At 44.8% G+C, this 17,234-nt stretch overlaps 2 protein-coding genes across 2 annotated transcripts; both read right to left on the minus strand.

The window, feature by feature from the left end:
• Nucleotides 1-4,450: 4,450 nt before the first annotated feature.
• On the minus strand, nucleotides 4,451-11,845 carry LOC108135285 (protein tiptop). Its single transcript, XM_017255966.2, is given in 5 exon segments — nucleotides 4,451-6,829; nucleotides 7,363-9,443; nucleotides 9,445-9,661; nucleotides 9,664-9,866; nucleotides 11,014-11,845. Coding segments are annotated over 5 exon segments (3,114 nt in total). The 5' UTR covers nucleotides 11,070-11,845; the 3' UTR covers nucleotides 4,451-6,272.
• A 2,512-nt stretch (nucleotides 11,846-14,357) lies between these two features.
• Nucleotides 14,358-16,665, minus strand: LOC108135191 (P protein). Its single transcript, XM_017255812.2, has one exon. It carries the CDS (start codon nucleotides 16,649-16,651, stop codon nucleotides 14,525-14,527), a length of 2,127 nt encoding a protein of 708 aa, XP_017111301.1. The 5' UTR covers nucleotides 16,652-16,665; the 3' UTR covers nucleotides 14,358-14,524.
• Nucleotides 16,666-17,234: the final 569 nt, after the last annotated feature.

The following is a 17,234-nucleotide window of genomic DNA, read 5'->3' on the forward strand; positions in this document are numbered from 1 at the left end:
TGTTATTTAATATTATATTAATTTTTGTAAGTATGTACCCAACCCCTATTGAACTCACTCTCTTTAATTGGAACAAAAGGACAGGAAATACGATTAATTATAGTGTGTGTATGAAAGGAGAGGGAACAACAAACTCACTTCTTCTCAACCATGATTTGAACCAAGGACCTTTGGATTCATAAACGCGTTAGAAGAAGAAGAAGAAAATTAAGAAAATTGCTAAAACAAATTCCTGTTGCTTAGAAAATATTTTCTTAAATTTTTTTTTTTTTTTTTAACATTTTCCAAAACTCAGAATTTATTTTCCATATTTTAAAATTTTGTTTTAAATGTAGGAAAAACAATTTTTTCAATATTTAAGAATAATATTTTTTGGGTGTATGCGTGTTGGCTTATAAATAAACAAAATTACTTGAGTTGTTCTGCGAACTAAAGATAATGCTCATTTTTCTTGTGATAAATTCGAGCTTAGATAAATCTTTCTGAATATAATACCTTCGGTATTTTGTGAAAAATATTAAAATCAGATAGAAACGTCAACTGCAAATGACATATGCGCACTTGTTTCTGAAAAATAAATATATTTATTCAAAATTTGCAGTTTTATACTTAACTAACTCAGCTGCAGCAAACCATGGTTAACATATTTTTACTCCGAACCATTCATTTGGCTCTATATTACTATTGAATATCCCGACCACCGTAGATCATCGTGGTGTAATGCGGGAAATCATCAACCCATTCTCAAGTAAAATAATTACAAAATGGCAATTACAGAAACAGACTTTCTCAGTCCCTCTCTGTCCTACAAATGCGAAGGTTTTTCAGTTTTTCTTGGCAGAAAAAGCCAAGGCAGACAGCTCCAAAGGAACGCCCACCCACCACCAGATCCCGAATCTGATTCAGATGCGACGCAGACTGTGATGGCGATGAAGGAGCCGGGAACAGAAGCCACAGCCCGGCGAGGACTAATGAGACTGCCAGAGGACGCAGGACGAGCGCCTGCAGTGCAAAAGTTTAGCAAAAGTGTCAGAAAATGTGAATGCGATTGTATGGGCTGTGGGCTGTGGGCGGTGGGTGGTGGGTGGGAGTGGGTAATGTGCCGAGGTAAACGGCAGCAAACGAGATGAATGATATCTAGACGAGTGATGCATGAGTCGCCCTGGGGGCGGGTGGCGTCGGGTGGCGTCGGGTGGGTGGTGAGTTCCGACGCCTCATTCGCCAGGATGTGTGTGCCCCGAAAAAAGGAGGTGGCGGTGGGCGGTGGGCGGAAGACGCCGCCTTGTAAGCGAGACGCAGGCGTGGAAGCAGCAGCGAATGAGCATGCGAAATGCACACAAACATCCTGGCTTATATACACACTCACGTGGACGAGGAGGGGGAAACATATCCGACTCGAATCTTGTCTACAATAAATCAAATTTTATTACACTTTTCTTTATGCATGCCACAGGATATATGGCAAGCGTATGGCTCACTGATGAGCACACCAACACCCAGGAGTCACACACACATACACACACACACACACACACACACACACACACAGTGTCGCACAGAGAACTGAGATTTTCACAAGCTCATTTAGTGGGCGGATTGTGGGCGTTGGGTGGAATTATCACACGGATTGACATCGTAGCCACCATTGCAAAAATGAACAGCACACAAGGACACCATTTATTTATTTACCTTTTTTTAAATAAAGAAATAAATATGTAATAATTAGTTTTAGCTGCTTAAGCTTAATAAGCTCGGTTTCTATTTTAATTTTTAAAAGAAGTAGATAAGACAAAACCTATTTGAAATAAAATCATTAATTTTTTTTTATTATTTCACTTTAACTTTGTGAACAGTAACAAATACAATTTATGAAGATTTTCCTTACCAAAATAGCTTGCTCTTGCCATTTTTTATTCAATTAAATAACTTTAACGTTATTCGCTAATATTTCATCTTCTAAAGCAATTTAATAAATATATTTTTTTTACTATTATAACTCTATTGTTCTTTTTAAAGATATATTTGGCTGTAAATCTAATTAGGTACTACAGAAAACGAATCGAATCAAATGAAAATCTATATATCTCGATAGCATATCCTTAATCCTTGTTTTACTTCCCAACTATCCGTAATTTTTATTTCTTGTCATGTTTGCCTTCCTCTTGCGATCTTGACATTATGCCCATATAAATATGATTTCTTTGTTTTTGCCTCAGGACTCACGAGTTAACTTTGCCCACACATTCGGGCTCTACCACTCTCCTCCCACTTTCACCCACTTTCTCCCATCCCCTCCCCCGCCCCCGCATAGACATAGAGAGACAGTGTCAGTGTCGGCAGTTTTGTTGGCTTATCAAAGAGCAAAAAAGTAAAGCGTTATGTGCGATGCATGACACTTTTCAGAATTTATGTGTTTGTATCTCATTAAGCGGAGCAGCGGCAAGGGGCGGGGCAGGGGCGGGGTTTTTTGGGGGTGGGAGGTCAACCCAAAGGTGTCCCGTGTGCAACTTTCGGAGGCAAGAAAACCGCGCCACCGCCCCCAAAAACCAAGCCATCAATGAAGCCGAACTGAAAACTGAGGCGGGCCAGAAAAGTTGTTTCGAACATTTTCCAAAAATTATCTCTTAACACAAATGTGACACCCAGCACATGTCCCCCCACACTGCCACTCCCACTCCCACTCCCCCGGGGCACATCATATATGTACAAAATGTACACAGACAAAAAATAAAATAATTTAGCTTTATTGTTACAGCTCAAATTCAACAGAAAGTAACTATCGCATTGGAGGGAAATCTTTGTTAGCACAAGAAAAAAAAACAATGTTGTTTATTTTTGTTTTCTTAATAAGAAAAAGGCAACACAAAACTTTCCATTTACCAACTAAATAATACATAAAGATTTTTTTTCTGTGCACTTAAGAGCCAGCCCCCAACGCACACACATCATAAATTTTAAGTGAAAATGAATCCTTTGGCAATTGAAGTTTTCGAGGAGATTTTTGTTGGCGTCGGATCGTCATCAACGTCGCCCGAAAGAGAGGGCGATAGGCGTGCAGAAAGAGACAGGGATAGAGCGATATGCGTATGAAGTTGCCATCGGTATCTGGATGTCGTTGTCTTAATCCTTTGTTGCCCATAAATCAGCGAATTCGCGCATGTTCCTGTTCCTGCATCGTCCTTTCCCACCCCTTTCCCATCCAAAATACCACCCCACGGAGTTAACACAACCATGTGCCCATAATTCAGGTTTAATTAACTCTGCGTGTTTATTAGCAAATATTAGTTTACAATTTGATATGCCATGTTTCGGGCACCATCGTTTCACAATTAACTGGGCTTTTGGCCAGCCCCGAAATTCGGCCAATTGGGGAGCAATTGAAAGGCCCGGCTAATTGCAGATTAGGCCACTGCCCAAGGCTGGCTAAAATACAAACATGATTAGCTAATTGAGCGACTACTGGGAGATGGCATATCAAAACTGTGCCTACATGTGTATATTAAGAAAAATGAAGGATTTAAGCTTAAAAAAATATATATATTAACAATTATATAATTGTTTAAAGGTCATTAAAATTTGTTAACATCAAGTTTAATTTAAATGCCTACAGGACTAGAACTTTATACTTAGCTTCTGCTTGCAATAATCTGTTATACGCCTAGTTTTAAAGAAAGCTTGATCAGGGCCAAAACTTGAGTTGATCTAAAAGTGATGTTACCATAAAATAAAAACCAACTTTTGATCTCTGGAGAAATTTGTCAATTTAACTTTTTCATATAACTAAAATGGATTTTTGGTTCCCTAACCAAACTCAGCTAACTAATGCTCTTTAAATAAAAGTATATTTACCTGTTACGTCCTACAGAAGTAATATAAACCAAAAAATTCAAAAATATTTTTAAAATAAATAAAATTTTTTTAATTGAATAACACAGTAAATTCTTAGCTGCAATATCTCAAAAAATGGTTTGGGGTGTATCAGAAATAAATTAAGGATTTTTAAAACTTGGAAATAATGCTTAAGAATTTATAAAACCTTATTAGGTATTGAATAAATACCTATACTTTAATTCTGTCTGTCGTTTAACTAATAATACTCTCCAGGATGGGGGTTGAATTGACACCATTTGTCAATTTAAATGTGTATTGAGGTAATTTTGATTTAAGCAATCACCATTCTGCTTCACATTTATTTTTTAGAATTTCTTTCAATTGAAAAAAAATTAAATGATTTTGTTATTGCTATGTACCGAAATCAATAAATCAGTCCGGACAGATGAGACCCAACGAAGTTCAAAAAATGTTATCCACAAATACCCCAAAAATAAATGAAGGTAATCAAAAGCCTCTTTTAATCGTAAACATACAACTTTTTATTGAACTCTTCATCCGCCTCCAAAACTTGATAATTTCTTTTGGATTGCAAATTGCGCACTAATTTGGGATCAAAGATTTCAATTAGATCAAGTCCAGATTCGATTTTGTTTTGCTTGTTCGTAGAGAGAAAATCAAGTAATTTGTATTTTGAATGCTGCGCCTTTATTGCGGTAATATAACTTAACTTACGATCTAGGGGCGTTTGGGAGGTGTTGCAGGATATAGGATGTGGGTGTGGTTGTGGGTGGGGGTGGGGGCGTAGCGAAAAGGAAGCGAACGGATTCGTTTTAAAAATAATATCACAAAAACCCAAATACAAGTCGTATACATAGTTGCCATATATCATAGATATAAATTTAAATTATTGCCGACGAGAGATGACGTCCATAATGATTGTTGTTGATAATAATGAAATGTTTTACATTCTGCAAAGTCCTCCTCCTCTTAGGCTTAACTCTTAGGTTAGATATTCAAGGTTCTTAGTTATTGTTGAGATTGGAGTGGTTGGTATATGGTATACATATAGTTCGTGTACATATAGTTCGTGGTGTATATATAATTTTTAAAATTGTTTCCGTATACATGCGTTGCTGTGGCTACATTTTGATTTCGACTTTCTATACCTTTATGTATGTAAATATTGATAATCTTTAGACATATGGAAGGAAAGTGCTATTGGCTAGATATTTACATTAATTCAATGCATTATTTGGTATGAGGCTACATATATATGCATCATTAAAAGTTTCCTTCAACCATAAAATGAGGTTAACTTTTTAAGTGTTAAGATTTTACGTATACTGCGTTGCGTTTGTTTGTAACTGCTTAGGTGTACTGATTTAATTGTTTTAGTTTAGCTTATTAGAATTAAGTAATTGGAATTTTTTTGGCACGCTTTTAATCTTTTTTTTTTGGCCAGGAACTGCGGCATTTTAAATAAATAACGTTTGACTCGTTTGCTCTGAGTGCACTCTAATCCGATTTGCACTCAAAATCACACTTGCCACTCAATCGAGCCACTCACCCACTCTCTCGCTCTCTCCCCACCCACCGGGGCTGTTGCTGTCCCTCTCGCCCCCATCCGAACGTAGTTTGACGAACTCGTGTCGTCGCCTTTCGTCATTCCGTCACTATGGCCATCTCTGTCCGACGCGCCTTGATGGACAGCAGTTCGTCAAAGTGGTGGTAATTGAATTTCCAGCTGGCTAGCCCCCTCTCGCTCGCACGTCCAACTGCGACTGTCCGATTGGGAAACAATAAAAAGCGGACCAGCATTTGCTGTGACGTCACTGACGAGGGGAAACCCCAAGAGGAGAGCTGTGAGACTGGGGAAATGCGAATTCAGCAAATGTAGGGGAAATCCCTGTGAGTGTGAGAGTGTGTGGGTGTGCAGCGCTCGAGAGAGAGAAACAGAAAGAGAGATAGAGAGAGAGAGAGAGAGAGAGAGAGCGTCTGCAAGAGCACAGATCAGAAATCAATGCAGAGAAGAGAGCTTTTGGAATCTCGGTTTTGAGTTTGGAATTTCGAGATTTTAAATCTTCGGTTTTCGAAATCAAGTTTTATGTTTGCAAGTGTATACCTCTTTTAGCGAACAGATCTCTTTTCGGATATTTTAAAATGTAATTCAGACAGTTCTTTTGCATTTGCAAGATTTTAAGGGAGTGTAAGTTTATAATTTTTAATTTTTGAACAAAACTGTTATCTTACTTTTTAGCAAGAGTTAAGGGTACATTGTGTTAGTTTTGAAATGAGATCATATTACGTAGCTGTCTTCGTTTCCCATTGTCTACAATCTGTTCGCTAATAGGCACTATTATTTGCATAAGCACCCAACATTCCGGCATCTTGTGAGTGCTCCAACTCCTTAGCCTTCCACTAGCGAACCTGACGCATCCTTAGGCGTTCTTCGAGGACAACTGCTTGGCCAGCTCCGTGTACTTGAGGAACTTGGACTGCGGACTCTCGTCGTAGGGATTGATGGTGGGCGACGGGGTCGGCGGCGGCGGCTGCTGAGGTCCCGTCGCCGGACTCCGGGAGGCCGACCGCTTGGGCGAGGCCATGGGCATGGACTTGGGGCTCTGGGCGGCCGGCGACTTGAGCCGCGGCGACTCCTCGCCGGCGTCCTTCACGAAGTGCACCTTGGACAGGTGGTGGCGGTAGGCGCCCTTCGACCCGAACGGCGTATCACAGAAGGAGCACTTGATGATGGCCGCGTCGCCGCCGGAGCCGCCGCTGCTGGCACTCAGTACCGCCTCGTTGCAGGCCCAGCTGAAGGCCACCAGGTCGCTCCCGTGGCCGGTGGACGCGGGCGGGGGTCCGGAGGCGGTACCGCTCCGCGGTTGCGGGGCAGGTGGATCCGTGGTCTCGCACAGCTTCTGCAGCGCAGCCAGGGGATGAGCCTTGGGCTTCTTGCCGGAGATGTTGCTCCCCGTGTTGCTGTTGTAGCAGTGTCCTGGAACAAGGATCAAAAGATAGGATTAGAACTATGCATAAGGCAATCGGAGAATGGTCAGTGAAGATTTGCGGCGTCTAACTTTTACCAGTACTCGGAGGAAACCAGTACACAAAATAACAATAAATTTTATTTTTGCATTTTTCAAACATAAAAAACTGATTTAGCATATTGTCGTTTTGGTTTTTAATAGCTCAAACATTATAAACTAAACAGTTTTTAAAGGCCATAGAGACCAAAAACTAGGCTAACGTCAACTTAATAACTCAAAGTCCAGTTAAATCAAGTTTCTTTTTCAAGTTGTTGGCTACAACAGTCAAAATATGACATCAATAAAGTAGATTTAATTATTAATATCTTATTTGGTTCTTCGCAAAATTATTATTTCTTTATGAATTTGTGGCTCAATTTTATATCAGTTGTGTTTTAAATATAAATATTGTTTTTGTCGGAACATAACATTTAGTTTCACTGTACCTAGTGCATTTCATTCCCCACCAACATCAGCATTTCCTCACATAATTTGCACCTACCCGAGTTGTTGTTGTTGTTGTTGTTGTGCTCCACGCCACTCAGCTGATCGAACATGGAGTTGAGGGCCAGCAAGCTGCCACTATCTGGAGCAGATCCTGCGGTCGGCGGCGCCGGAGATTCGCTGGCCGAGCGGGGACTCTGCCGACTCGCCTCCATGCTGAACTCCTTCTTCACGTGGATCTGCTGCTGTCGCGGACTGCAGCCCTCGCGATCGCCACCCGACGAGGCTTCCGCCTCCGGCGGCTCCGCCTTGATGGTGGGCGGCGGCGGCGGAAGGGGCGGCCCAGGGGCAGGGCCAGGGGCAGGAGTGTCCGGCGTGCGACGTGGCGTGACCTGTTGTCTGTCCGGCGTGTAGGAGGACTCCACCCGGCTGGCCGAGCTCGACTCACTGGCGCTGCGATCCCGGGAGGCGTAGGAGGAGCGCAGCAGGTGCATGGCCTGGGCGTCCATCAGCGGCTTCGTGTAGTCGCTGCTGTCGTCGATGCCCAGCCGCTTGAGGATGCTGGCGCCCAGCGGAGTGCCGGCCTCGGAGTAGCCGCCCGGGGTCATGGCCCTGCCCGCCCGCGACTCGAAGCTCTTCTCGATCAGCTGCTCCAGGGCATTGAGCACCGACGGCGGCTTCTCGCCGGGACTGGGCAGCCGCTCCGTGCCCTGGGCGGACCGCCTGGGCGGGATCGGTATGCTCTCGCCCAGACACTTCCGGATGTGCTCCACAAAGAGGGCGGTCTCTATCTTGCTGCCGCACTTCTCGCAGGTGATCTTGGTGGCGGCGGCAAAGTCCCTCAGCGGCTTCAGTGCCGAGTCCAAACTGGAACCCGAACCCGAGCCGGAGCGCTCCAGCTCCAGCAGCTTTCTCACCGGCAGCGACTTCTTGCGCTTCTCGTTGCGGTTCTGCCTGCCCCTCTTCGAATTGCCACCGCCACCGGGAGCTGGTGGCGAGGCGGAGGCGGAGGCGGTCGGCGACTCCTTGTAGTGCGACTGCTGGGCCATGTGGCTGCTCAGCTCCTTGAGGGTGCCGAAGGCCTGATCGCAAACCTTGCAGGTGAGCACGGCGCTAACGGAGGGAGCCGTGCCCCCAGTGGGAGCAGAAGGGGCTGCAGTGGAGGTGGCGGCGGGGGGCGGGGCACCGCCGTTCGAGGGCCGGTCCCGCTCGTCGCCCGACTTCCAGGATATGATCTGTTCCTGCGAGATGATGTTCGTGTAGTGCTGCGTCTCCTGCATGTGGCTGGTCATCTCGGCCAGCGAGCGGAAGCTCTGGCCGCACCACATGCACTTGAGTATCTGGCGCGTCTGCTCTGCGCCCTTGCCCAGCCAGACGTCCTGGCCGCGCACCAGTTTCCTGGGCAGCGGCATGGTCTCCTTGATCAGCATGTTCAACTCCGATTTCGAGGAGTTCGACGAGCTGGACGTGGAGCTGCTGCTGCTGGAGCAGGCGGAGTTCGAGGCGGAGGCGGAGGTGGTCAGCCTGGAGGGAGGCGGGGCAGAGGGAGTGCCTGCTCCTGCTCCTGCGCCGGCGGACGAGGGCGAGGGTATCTGGACGCCGCAATGCTGCGTCTCCTTCATGTGTGTGGTGAGGCTGGCCAGCGTGGAGAAGCTCTGCTTGCACCACACGCACTTAAACACGTCCTTGGCCGCATCGGCGCCCTTGTTCAGCCAGTGCGATTGCCAGGCACTGTGGCGACCACCGGTGGCAGCTCCTGCGCCCCCCGACACCGCGGATCCCAGCGAGACTGGCCCGCCAGAGGAGTTCCTTGCCACGGGCGGCGGCGTCTCACGGCGACTCATCTCACTCATCTTCTCCAGCGCCTTGCTGGCCTCGCTGGGAGCCATCTTGGAGCTACCCAGTCCTCCGGTTTTGGCTGCCACGGCCGCCAAGTAGGGATTGATGGGGGGCATCCAACTGCCAGGTGGCAGTGGTGACTTGTAATCCGCGCATATACTTCGCGGTATCTTCCTGGCTGGCGGCGAGTCGTGCCCCTGCCGCTTTCTCGTGCTGACAGAGAGATCCAGAGGTCCAGTGTCGCCCTGGACATCCTGTTCGCACTCCTCTTCCGGTTCCTCCTCCCCCTCCCCCTCCCCCCTCCTCGTCCTCCTCCGCGTCGCTCGTGGGACGCTTCCTGCTGAAGTCCAGGGCGGGTGGCTCACCCTCCCCCTCCCCCTGGCCCTCCTCCACCACCTGCTGGACCAGGGAGGCCGCTGCCGCCAGGGGATTCGTGAGCAGCAAGTGATTCTGCTGGGCGGCGGCCAGGTAAGCGGCCATGGCGGCGGATTGGGGCGGCAGCAGGGCAGCCGCTGCAGCGGGGGAAGTGTCGCCGCCAGCGGCAGACCCACCGAGTGCGGCGAGAGGGGCGTGACCGTGGGCGTGGGCGTGGCAGCCGGAGTCAGGCGATCGTTGGCCGAGCAGTGCGACTCATTCGATGGACATCGCACGTCGCCGGATCCTGTTACCGCTCCAGCCGAGGTGTTGGACTCCCGGGACTGGCAGCGCGGACTGGCCAACTCGCTGGAATGGGAAGAGGGAAGGGCTTGGATTAGGAAAAGGCGACTGTACCATAAATAGTGAATTAATGCAAAAAGTTCTTAATGTGCGTATTTGTAATCAGCAGGAGCCAAACATTTTGTTGTTTTACAACTTGCAGAAGGACAAATGTCCAAAGTCAGTTAAATTTTCTGACGAACTTGATGCGGTCGAGATTGTAAACAGTAGAATGACCATTTATCAGTTAAAAGATAAACAAAGCCTTCAATAGGTCAACAGTCAAAGGAAAGTTCTTACACAAAAAAAAAGAGCACATGTACTTTAAATACTCTTCCTTTAAGACGTATATAAAAGACAAGAGCTTATGAAATGGCTTCATTGCCTCGCTTCAATTTTAGAACATCCATCCAATGTTTTTTTTTATACCAACCAGAAATCAATTAATCTTTCAGGAGTAATCTTGCCTCGCTCAAATACTTGACAATTGAATTGATGTGTCTTTTTTAAATAAAGATTCCAAATCTGCTTTATATATTTTGTAATTAATAAAGTTCCATTAAGCGCCTGAAAGTTTGTCCCACATGATAAAGTATACCAAAATAAACATTTTAAGTAGCTAAAACATAAACAAAACCAAAAGCACTGAAGCACTATAAATCACAGTCGTAACCTATGTATTTCTATATTTGTATTTTATTCCAGCTTGTAAAAAATCGGGCTATTTATTCTTATGACTGCTTAGCTATATCACTTCACCTTGCATTTGTAATTAAAATCAAATATAGCTAGTGTCAAACTTATAAGCAATTTTTTTTTTAAATAAGCATTCAGTTAGCAAGCATTTAATATATATTGTTTGGAACCCTTGGGATCACAAGTGACAAACTTTTTACATTGTTGTTAATTTTTGTTCGGTGCACAAGCTAAAAAACATAAATTTAGACACTTCAAATATTTTTATTCTGATTATAGATATTCAGAATTTGACATTGTCCAAAGTAGATACATTTGACTTCCAAACAGAGTATCATTACGTATTTAATTATAGTTGCATCCACTGTTCACGCGACACTTTTCCACTTGGGAAACTCCCTTTGGAGGCCCAAATAGAACGCAACAAAATAACAAAAATATGGGAAAGGGGGAAAGTCGGGGAAGTCGAACCGCTCACCTTGCACTCAACGCCTGGCGATAGATTTCCAGCATGACAGCCTCGTGAAGCATCATTTTTAGAGATTATTGTGGGCCCGAAATCTCCGAAGGTTAGATTACTTTTGGCTGTTTGGCAATTAATTCCGTCTGCTCATTGATAGCGATGGATTTGTGTTTTGGTTTTTGGCTTTTGTTTTGTTGCTTTTTGTTTTTTTTTTTTTGTATATTTTGTTGGCTCCCTTCTGTTGTCGCACTTCACTTCGATTCGAACATGCGCGAAAAAACTGTGATTTTATTTTCGTTCACTAAATAAATTCTTTTGGTTCTTCTGGTTCAGTATGTGTGTGTCAGTTTCGTGTTGAGCTTCTATCAAAAACACACACGTCAAATAAATCAAATGTCACAATGGTTGTGGGGGAGGGGGCGGCGTTGGGGGAGGCGGAGGCGGAGGCAGAAACGGAGGACCACGGCTGATGACGAACGCGTGTGCGAGAGTGTGAGTGTGTGCGTGCGGTTGTGTGTTGCAGGCGTATTTGTTATTTGTTATTTGTTATTGTTGTTGCGGTCAAACTGCCGCCAATTTCACTTCCTGCTGCTTCCTCTTCTCCGTAGTGTGTGCGTGTGTGTGTTGGCGGGGCTATTAAGTTGATGATTTATTGACGACTTGCCACAAGACTTGTGTTTATTTATTTCGACGCGTAGAACTTTCGGACTTTCGTTTTTGGCAAACCACTTTCTGGACTTGCAAATACTGCGGAGGTCGAGCGATGTACCGATACTGCACCACCCACCGTTCAAAAGTCTGGCGAAAATCTCAGGAAAAAATGCGACATGATTGCGTTCAGCTCAGCCGTTTCGTTCGACTAAAACATCTTTTGACAATTGAATCGTTCAGAGCTGACAGCGAGCAGCGGCAGAGAGAAAGCAGAGAGAAAGCAAAGAGAAAGCAGCAGAAAAGCAGCAGGGCAGAGCAGAGAGCAATCAAAATGAGTTGTTCGAGAGCGGGAGAGCGACTGCCGACGTTTCCCCATTAAATTGATATATTGCCTGAAAGAGAGCTGCGAGAGAGACCTTCTTGCTCTCTCAGCGACGCCTGCGCTCTCCCACTGTGCAACTTTTTCTCATTTTTATTGCACTGAGAGCAAGGACTGCAGATTGGCAAGCAAGAGACGAATGAGAGAGAGAGAGCCAGAGAGAGCGAGAGAGAGCCGTGTGTGACAGGTGTTTATATGGGGGCGGGTGGCCGGTCTGCCCCGTGTGTGTGTGTGATTGGGGGCTGGGGGTGGTACTTGTGTTTGTATTGCAGCTGGTCAAATGGCGACTGCGCTGCCGGCGTCGACGACGCTGCGGCTTAAATCAAGGTTATTTATTGAAATTGAAAATGAAGCAATGTACAGGAGGTGGGAGAGAGAGAAAGAGAGCGGGAGAGGGAGAGAGGACTGTTAAAGCACTTCAAGAGCATTAATTTCTGCGCTGCTTTTTTCCTAAAAAGTTATTGTTGCCTCTCCACGACCCCCCATAAGGCCATCCCTTTCTGGCATGCGTGACCAGGGAACAATTGTTGCATGCACCGCAAAAGGATAAAGGGAAATTCACCGACTGCGAGGAGGGAAGGGGAGCGCAGACTTGGGAAAATGCAAGAAAAGGATGGGCGATTTAAAAATCACATTAAATTAGTTTAAGGGTTTGATTTCTTTTCGATCTTTTCAGCCCTTCGTTTTCAGACACTTATCGCTTTCCCCGTCGTAATTATTTTCCAATATTTGTGCGCAGATAGCCATTACGCATCTTTATTAGTTTTGTGTTTCGTCTTCAGCGTTTCAAACTTGTCAAAGAAAAAATACAGAATGCGACAAAAGTATACAAAGTATACAAAAGTATACTTGCCGGAACCAAAGGGTTTTTTATAAAACTAATGAAGCATTTTTGTACCATAGTTTTTTTAACTCGGAAAAACACGATGAAAAAACGTTATTTTTATTAATACTTATTAAAATGTATTTACTACCATTTACTCTATTCGATGCATTAATTACCACCAATTCTCAAGTTGTTGACCAACACAAATGAAAAATACAATATTTTTACCAGTTAACTATTTTTAAAATTTAAAAATCTAAAGAAATATATGTATATTGACTTTTCAATATATATTGATTTTTCGATTTGAACGAACTCTAGAGTTTTAAAGCTTTAAAAGTGATTTAAGCATGAATGGGGAATTTTAGGACCCGATTTTAGGTTTCTGAATTTTTTGACTGCTTTAGTTCCTAATCCAATTTCATCCCGCTATGGAAACTCACGGCGCATTGTCAATGGAAAGGTGGGAAAGTCTGACACAGAAAATTGTGCAAGTATCTGTTGTTTCTCATTGTTTCTAATCAAAAGTCTTATTTTATTTAATATATTTCCTGTTGCCACCCTCTTATGTGCGTCTTATTTTTGTGGTTTTTTATAATACAATAAGGCCAAAGGCATTCAGGCAATACAAACAGTAAGGCAACCCCGATACAATCACATTTCAAACTAAATTACAGTTTACATTGTAAATAAACCACAATCCATAATTATAGTCTTCGAACATTTCAACATTTTGAAGTTCTATTTAAAGACAACAAAGATAAGCAATCATTGAATAAAACATATCAAATAGTATTAATATTTTCTAAGGGCTGACATTCTTGTTCACCAAATCTGAAAGGACAAATGTGAATCCAACGGTATTATATACCTATTTTCCGCAAGAAGTCGTTTAATCAAAAATTTAAAATTTAATCAAAACTGCTAATTTTATGAAAGGTCGTGTTTCTATTGGGAACAGAATTTTTTTCGGAACAACGATTAAGAATTTTGAAAAGAGTTGTATTTATGATAATAAATGTTTTTCGATTTTAATGAAGGCAAAATTCATGCATTAGATTGCTGGTTGGCTTTATAATGGTATCAAATAGAGCCACAACACCTTGTGTGCTAATTATATGCCCACGATAAGTAATTAGTTTTTCTGCGTGCAATCGGATTTTTTTTAATGATTATCGTTTTCAATTTAAGTTTTTTCATATAACAGATGTTTCTGGTCCCTGGTTAAACTCAACGAATTTCAATAAGAAAAATAAAAATTTTTCGTATGATACCATATTTTACCACTGTACTATATGCAAATCCTTGAATTTATATGCATTTCGGTGGAATTATTAAGCGTCCTTTTTATTTACCTGTTTTTGTCAAATCAATGACTGAATATATCGCGTCGCCTGACATTTGCAGCTTAAGTGCAGCACCAATTGCTGTCCAATAAAGTGACATTAAATCATTTTGGCAGGCCCAAATTCCACAAAAGTGAAATCAGCTAAAAATTGCTACTTTAATCGCAATATCAATTTAATAAGATATGCAATATGAATACATATTTGCAAAGCGCTACTTGGGATTATACATTTTTAAAACGATGCGGGGAATGAATAATTTTCGTAGTGCTTAAGACTTTAGCATACAAAAAGGTTCTCTAGGTTTGGGTCTTTAAGCAAGTGTTAGTTCCAACTTAGGGCTGTGTGTGCAATTAGGAGATAAGCCGAGCCGATAACCATGGTGGCCAGCATCAGCGGAAACCCAATAATGAAGAAGTGGCAAAAGGATATCCTGTAGCCATGCTGGAGGGCGATCTGGACGATGATCTCATTGGACACGGCCCCAAATAGGGAACCGTTTCCCCCAAAACAGGCCCCGAACGTGAGGGCCCAGATCATGGGCGGCAGGGGAACGTCATCATTGCTGGCCATCTGGAAGCTGAACTTGAGCATGAAGATTGTAACGGCGGCGTTGTCGATGAGGATCGTGAGTAGGGCGGTCGTCCAGAGCAGGCCCACAATGGTCACCGCCGTCTGGTACTCCGGCTTCAGGCTCCTCAGGAGCACCGCTGTGTGATCGCCGAGCCACTGGAAGAAGCCCAACTGGTCCACGGCCTCCGACAGCACGAAGAGTGCGGCGATGAACAGCAGGATGTTCCACTGGATTATGCCCAGAGTGGCGTTCAGATCGTTCTTGTCGTCCAGGATGATCAGCAGGAAGGCGGCCAGCAGGGTCACCCATCCCAAGGTGGCGCCGGCCGCCACATGAGGTATCGAGTGCAGGACCATGCAGATGAGGGCGAAGGTCAGTGCGAGGCAGCCCTTGATCAGCAGCGGCTTGTTCCGGATCCGGCTGCTCGCCTCCAGTGCGGCCAAGGTTTCGGCATAGTTTTCCGCGGGCTTCAGCCAATACCTGCTTGGCACCACTTCCCTGAGCTTAGCTATGCGCTCCAGGGTGGCCTGGGAGGGCTGCTTCTTTGGCCCGGTCCTCTTCTCCACCAGATCCCGCTGGTGTTGGTCCACCTCAAAGATGCTCGTCCTGTGGGTGACGTACACGATGGCACAGACCACGAGCATGGCCGCCAGCACTCCGGGCAGCATGTGGGCCACAAAGGTGACGAAGTCCACGCCTTCTGCCATCACCGCCGGATTGGTGGTCACAATGGCGTTGGGCGGATTCCCCATGGGCGTCAGGGCGCCACCCATGTCCGCGAATATGGCCACTACGACCAGGACGTAAGTGGTCCGCAAGGACATCTCCTCACACAGGCGAATGGTCATTGGGGTCAGAGCCAAAGCCATGATGTCGCTGTTCAGAAGGGCGGACAGCAAGGCGGTCAGCATGCTAAGGAGAAATATCAGGGGCCAAGGTCGACCCCTGGCCAGTCGGTATGTGCCAACAACCAGGTAATCGAAGACGCCAGTGGTCGCCATGATGTCCACAATGGTCATCAGGCCGAAGAGCAGCATCAGGGGCTCAAAGTTGACAAAGGATATGATCGAATGCACGTTGGGCCGATGGTCCAGGATGGTGAGAGTTGCAATGCCCGTGGTGGCTATAATCAGAGCGGCAAAGGTGTGATCTATCACATCGAAGATGATCAGCATGTAGAGCCCAACGATCAGGAGGCCGGCATAGAGGACGCCCATGTCCGTGATCGGCGGACCGGTGTCCAGTGTCATGTGCAGCGACACTGGGGAATCAAGCCAGTTCTCCAGGGAGATCACCGCCTGCGCATCTTCGCCGCCCGTTCGTGGAAGAACAAACTTCTTCGACACTTCCTCGTACTTTGTGGCATCGCTGTCTATGACAATATTCCACATGTCCGTCCGGCGATGTGTCACATTCAAATCGGGATTGCGCCACTCCACCCGCAAACCAGCGCCATACCCTCCACTGTGCTCGTCCGGAAACCTCATGAGATGGCCATCCACGGGACCTTGCAGAGTGACTCGGACTCCATTGCCGGGCAGCTTCACCGTCCTCAGAGCAGTTTCGTTGGGCATCACGGTGACCATCGTGGACCGCGGATTCTTATCGACGGCATATGAGAACACGATGAATGTGCAGACGAACCAGAGGAGCAGCAGAATGCACATCTTGACGAGGTGGATGATTAACCTGTGGCGGGCAGACGGCCTCTGCTGCCCATCATCATCCTCCTGCAGACTTGCTACCCCAGAAATCTGGGCCGTGTATGACCTGGTTCGGCGCAAGGTCGGCCATGCCTGCGAACCACGTTCGCCCAGACGTCTTGCGTTGAAAGCCAAAAAGGGATTACTTAGAATTTTCATTTGATAGGTGTACATTGTACATATGGATGTGTAAGTCAAACACGACTGAGTTTTGCAGTCAATCACGTGATTTTAAGACAAATACTTTAACCGATTTACGAACATTATTGAATGCCAGTTCCAATAAAACCCCTTTGGCTAAGAGACGCCGTTTTGCCAATTTTATACCCTTGCTGAGAGTATTATAGCTTAAGGGAAAAGTTTGAAACGCAGTACAGCAGACTTTTCTGATCATAAAGCTATTTGGATGAAACTTTTCTTCACATTTGTCAGTGAAATTTTGTGAATTGTTACAAAACAATGGTATAGTTTTTTTTTTAAAACAATGTTGTTAAGTGTTGTATTAAGGTAACGAAAAGTGACATCAAGTACGCCACGATTATTGTGAATATTAGTTCTTTAAAAATTTATTTATTTAATTATATAGTTTATTAATGCCCTACTGTTAACCCTTAACTTTATTATTAAAAAACTAAATATTTTTATAAAAATTAAACCAAACAAGAAAGAACGTTATAGTCGAGTTTCCCGATTATTAGATACGCTTTACTTAGTCAACAAATTTAAATTTAAGTATTCCCCTAAAAAAAAAATCAAA

Source organism: Drosophila elegans, unplaced genomic scaffold, assembly GCF_018152505.1.
Source record: "Drosophila elegans isolate 14027-0461.03 unplaced genomic scaffold, ASM1815250v1 contig_397, whole genome shotgun sequence".
NCBI classification, from domain to species: Eukaryota; Metazoa; Arthropoda; class Insecta; order Diptera; family Drosophilidae; genus Drosophila; species Drosophila elegans.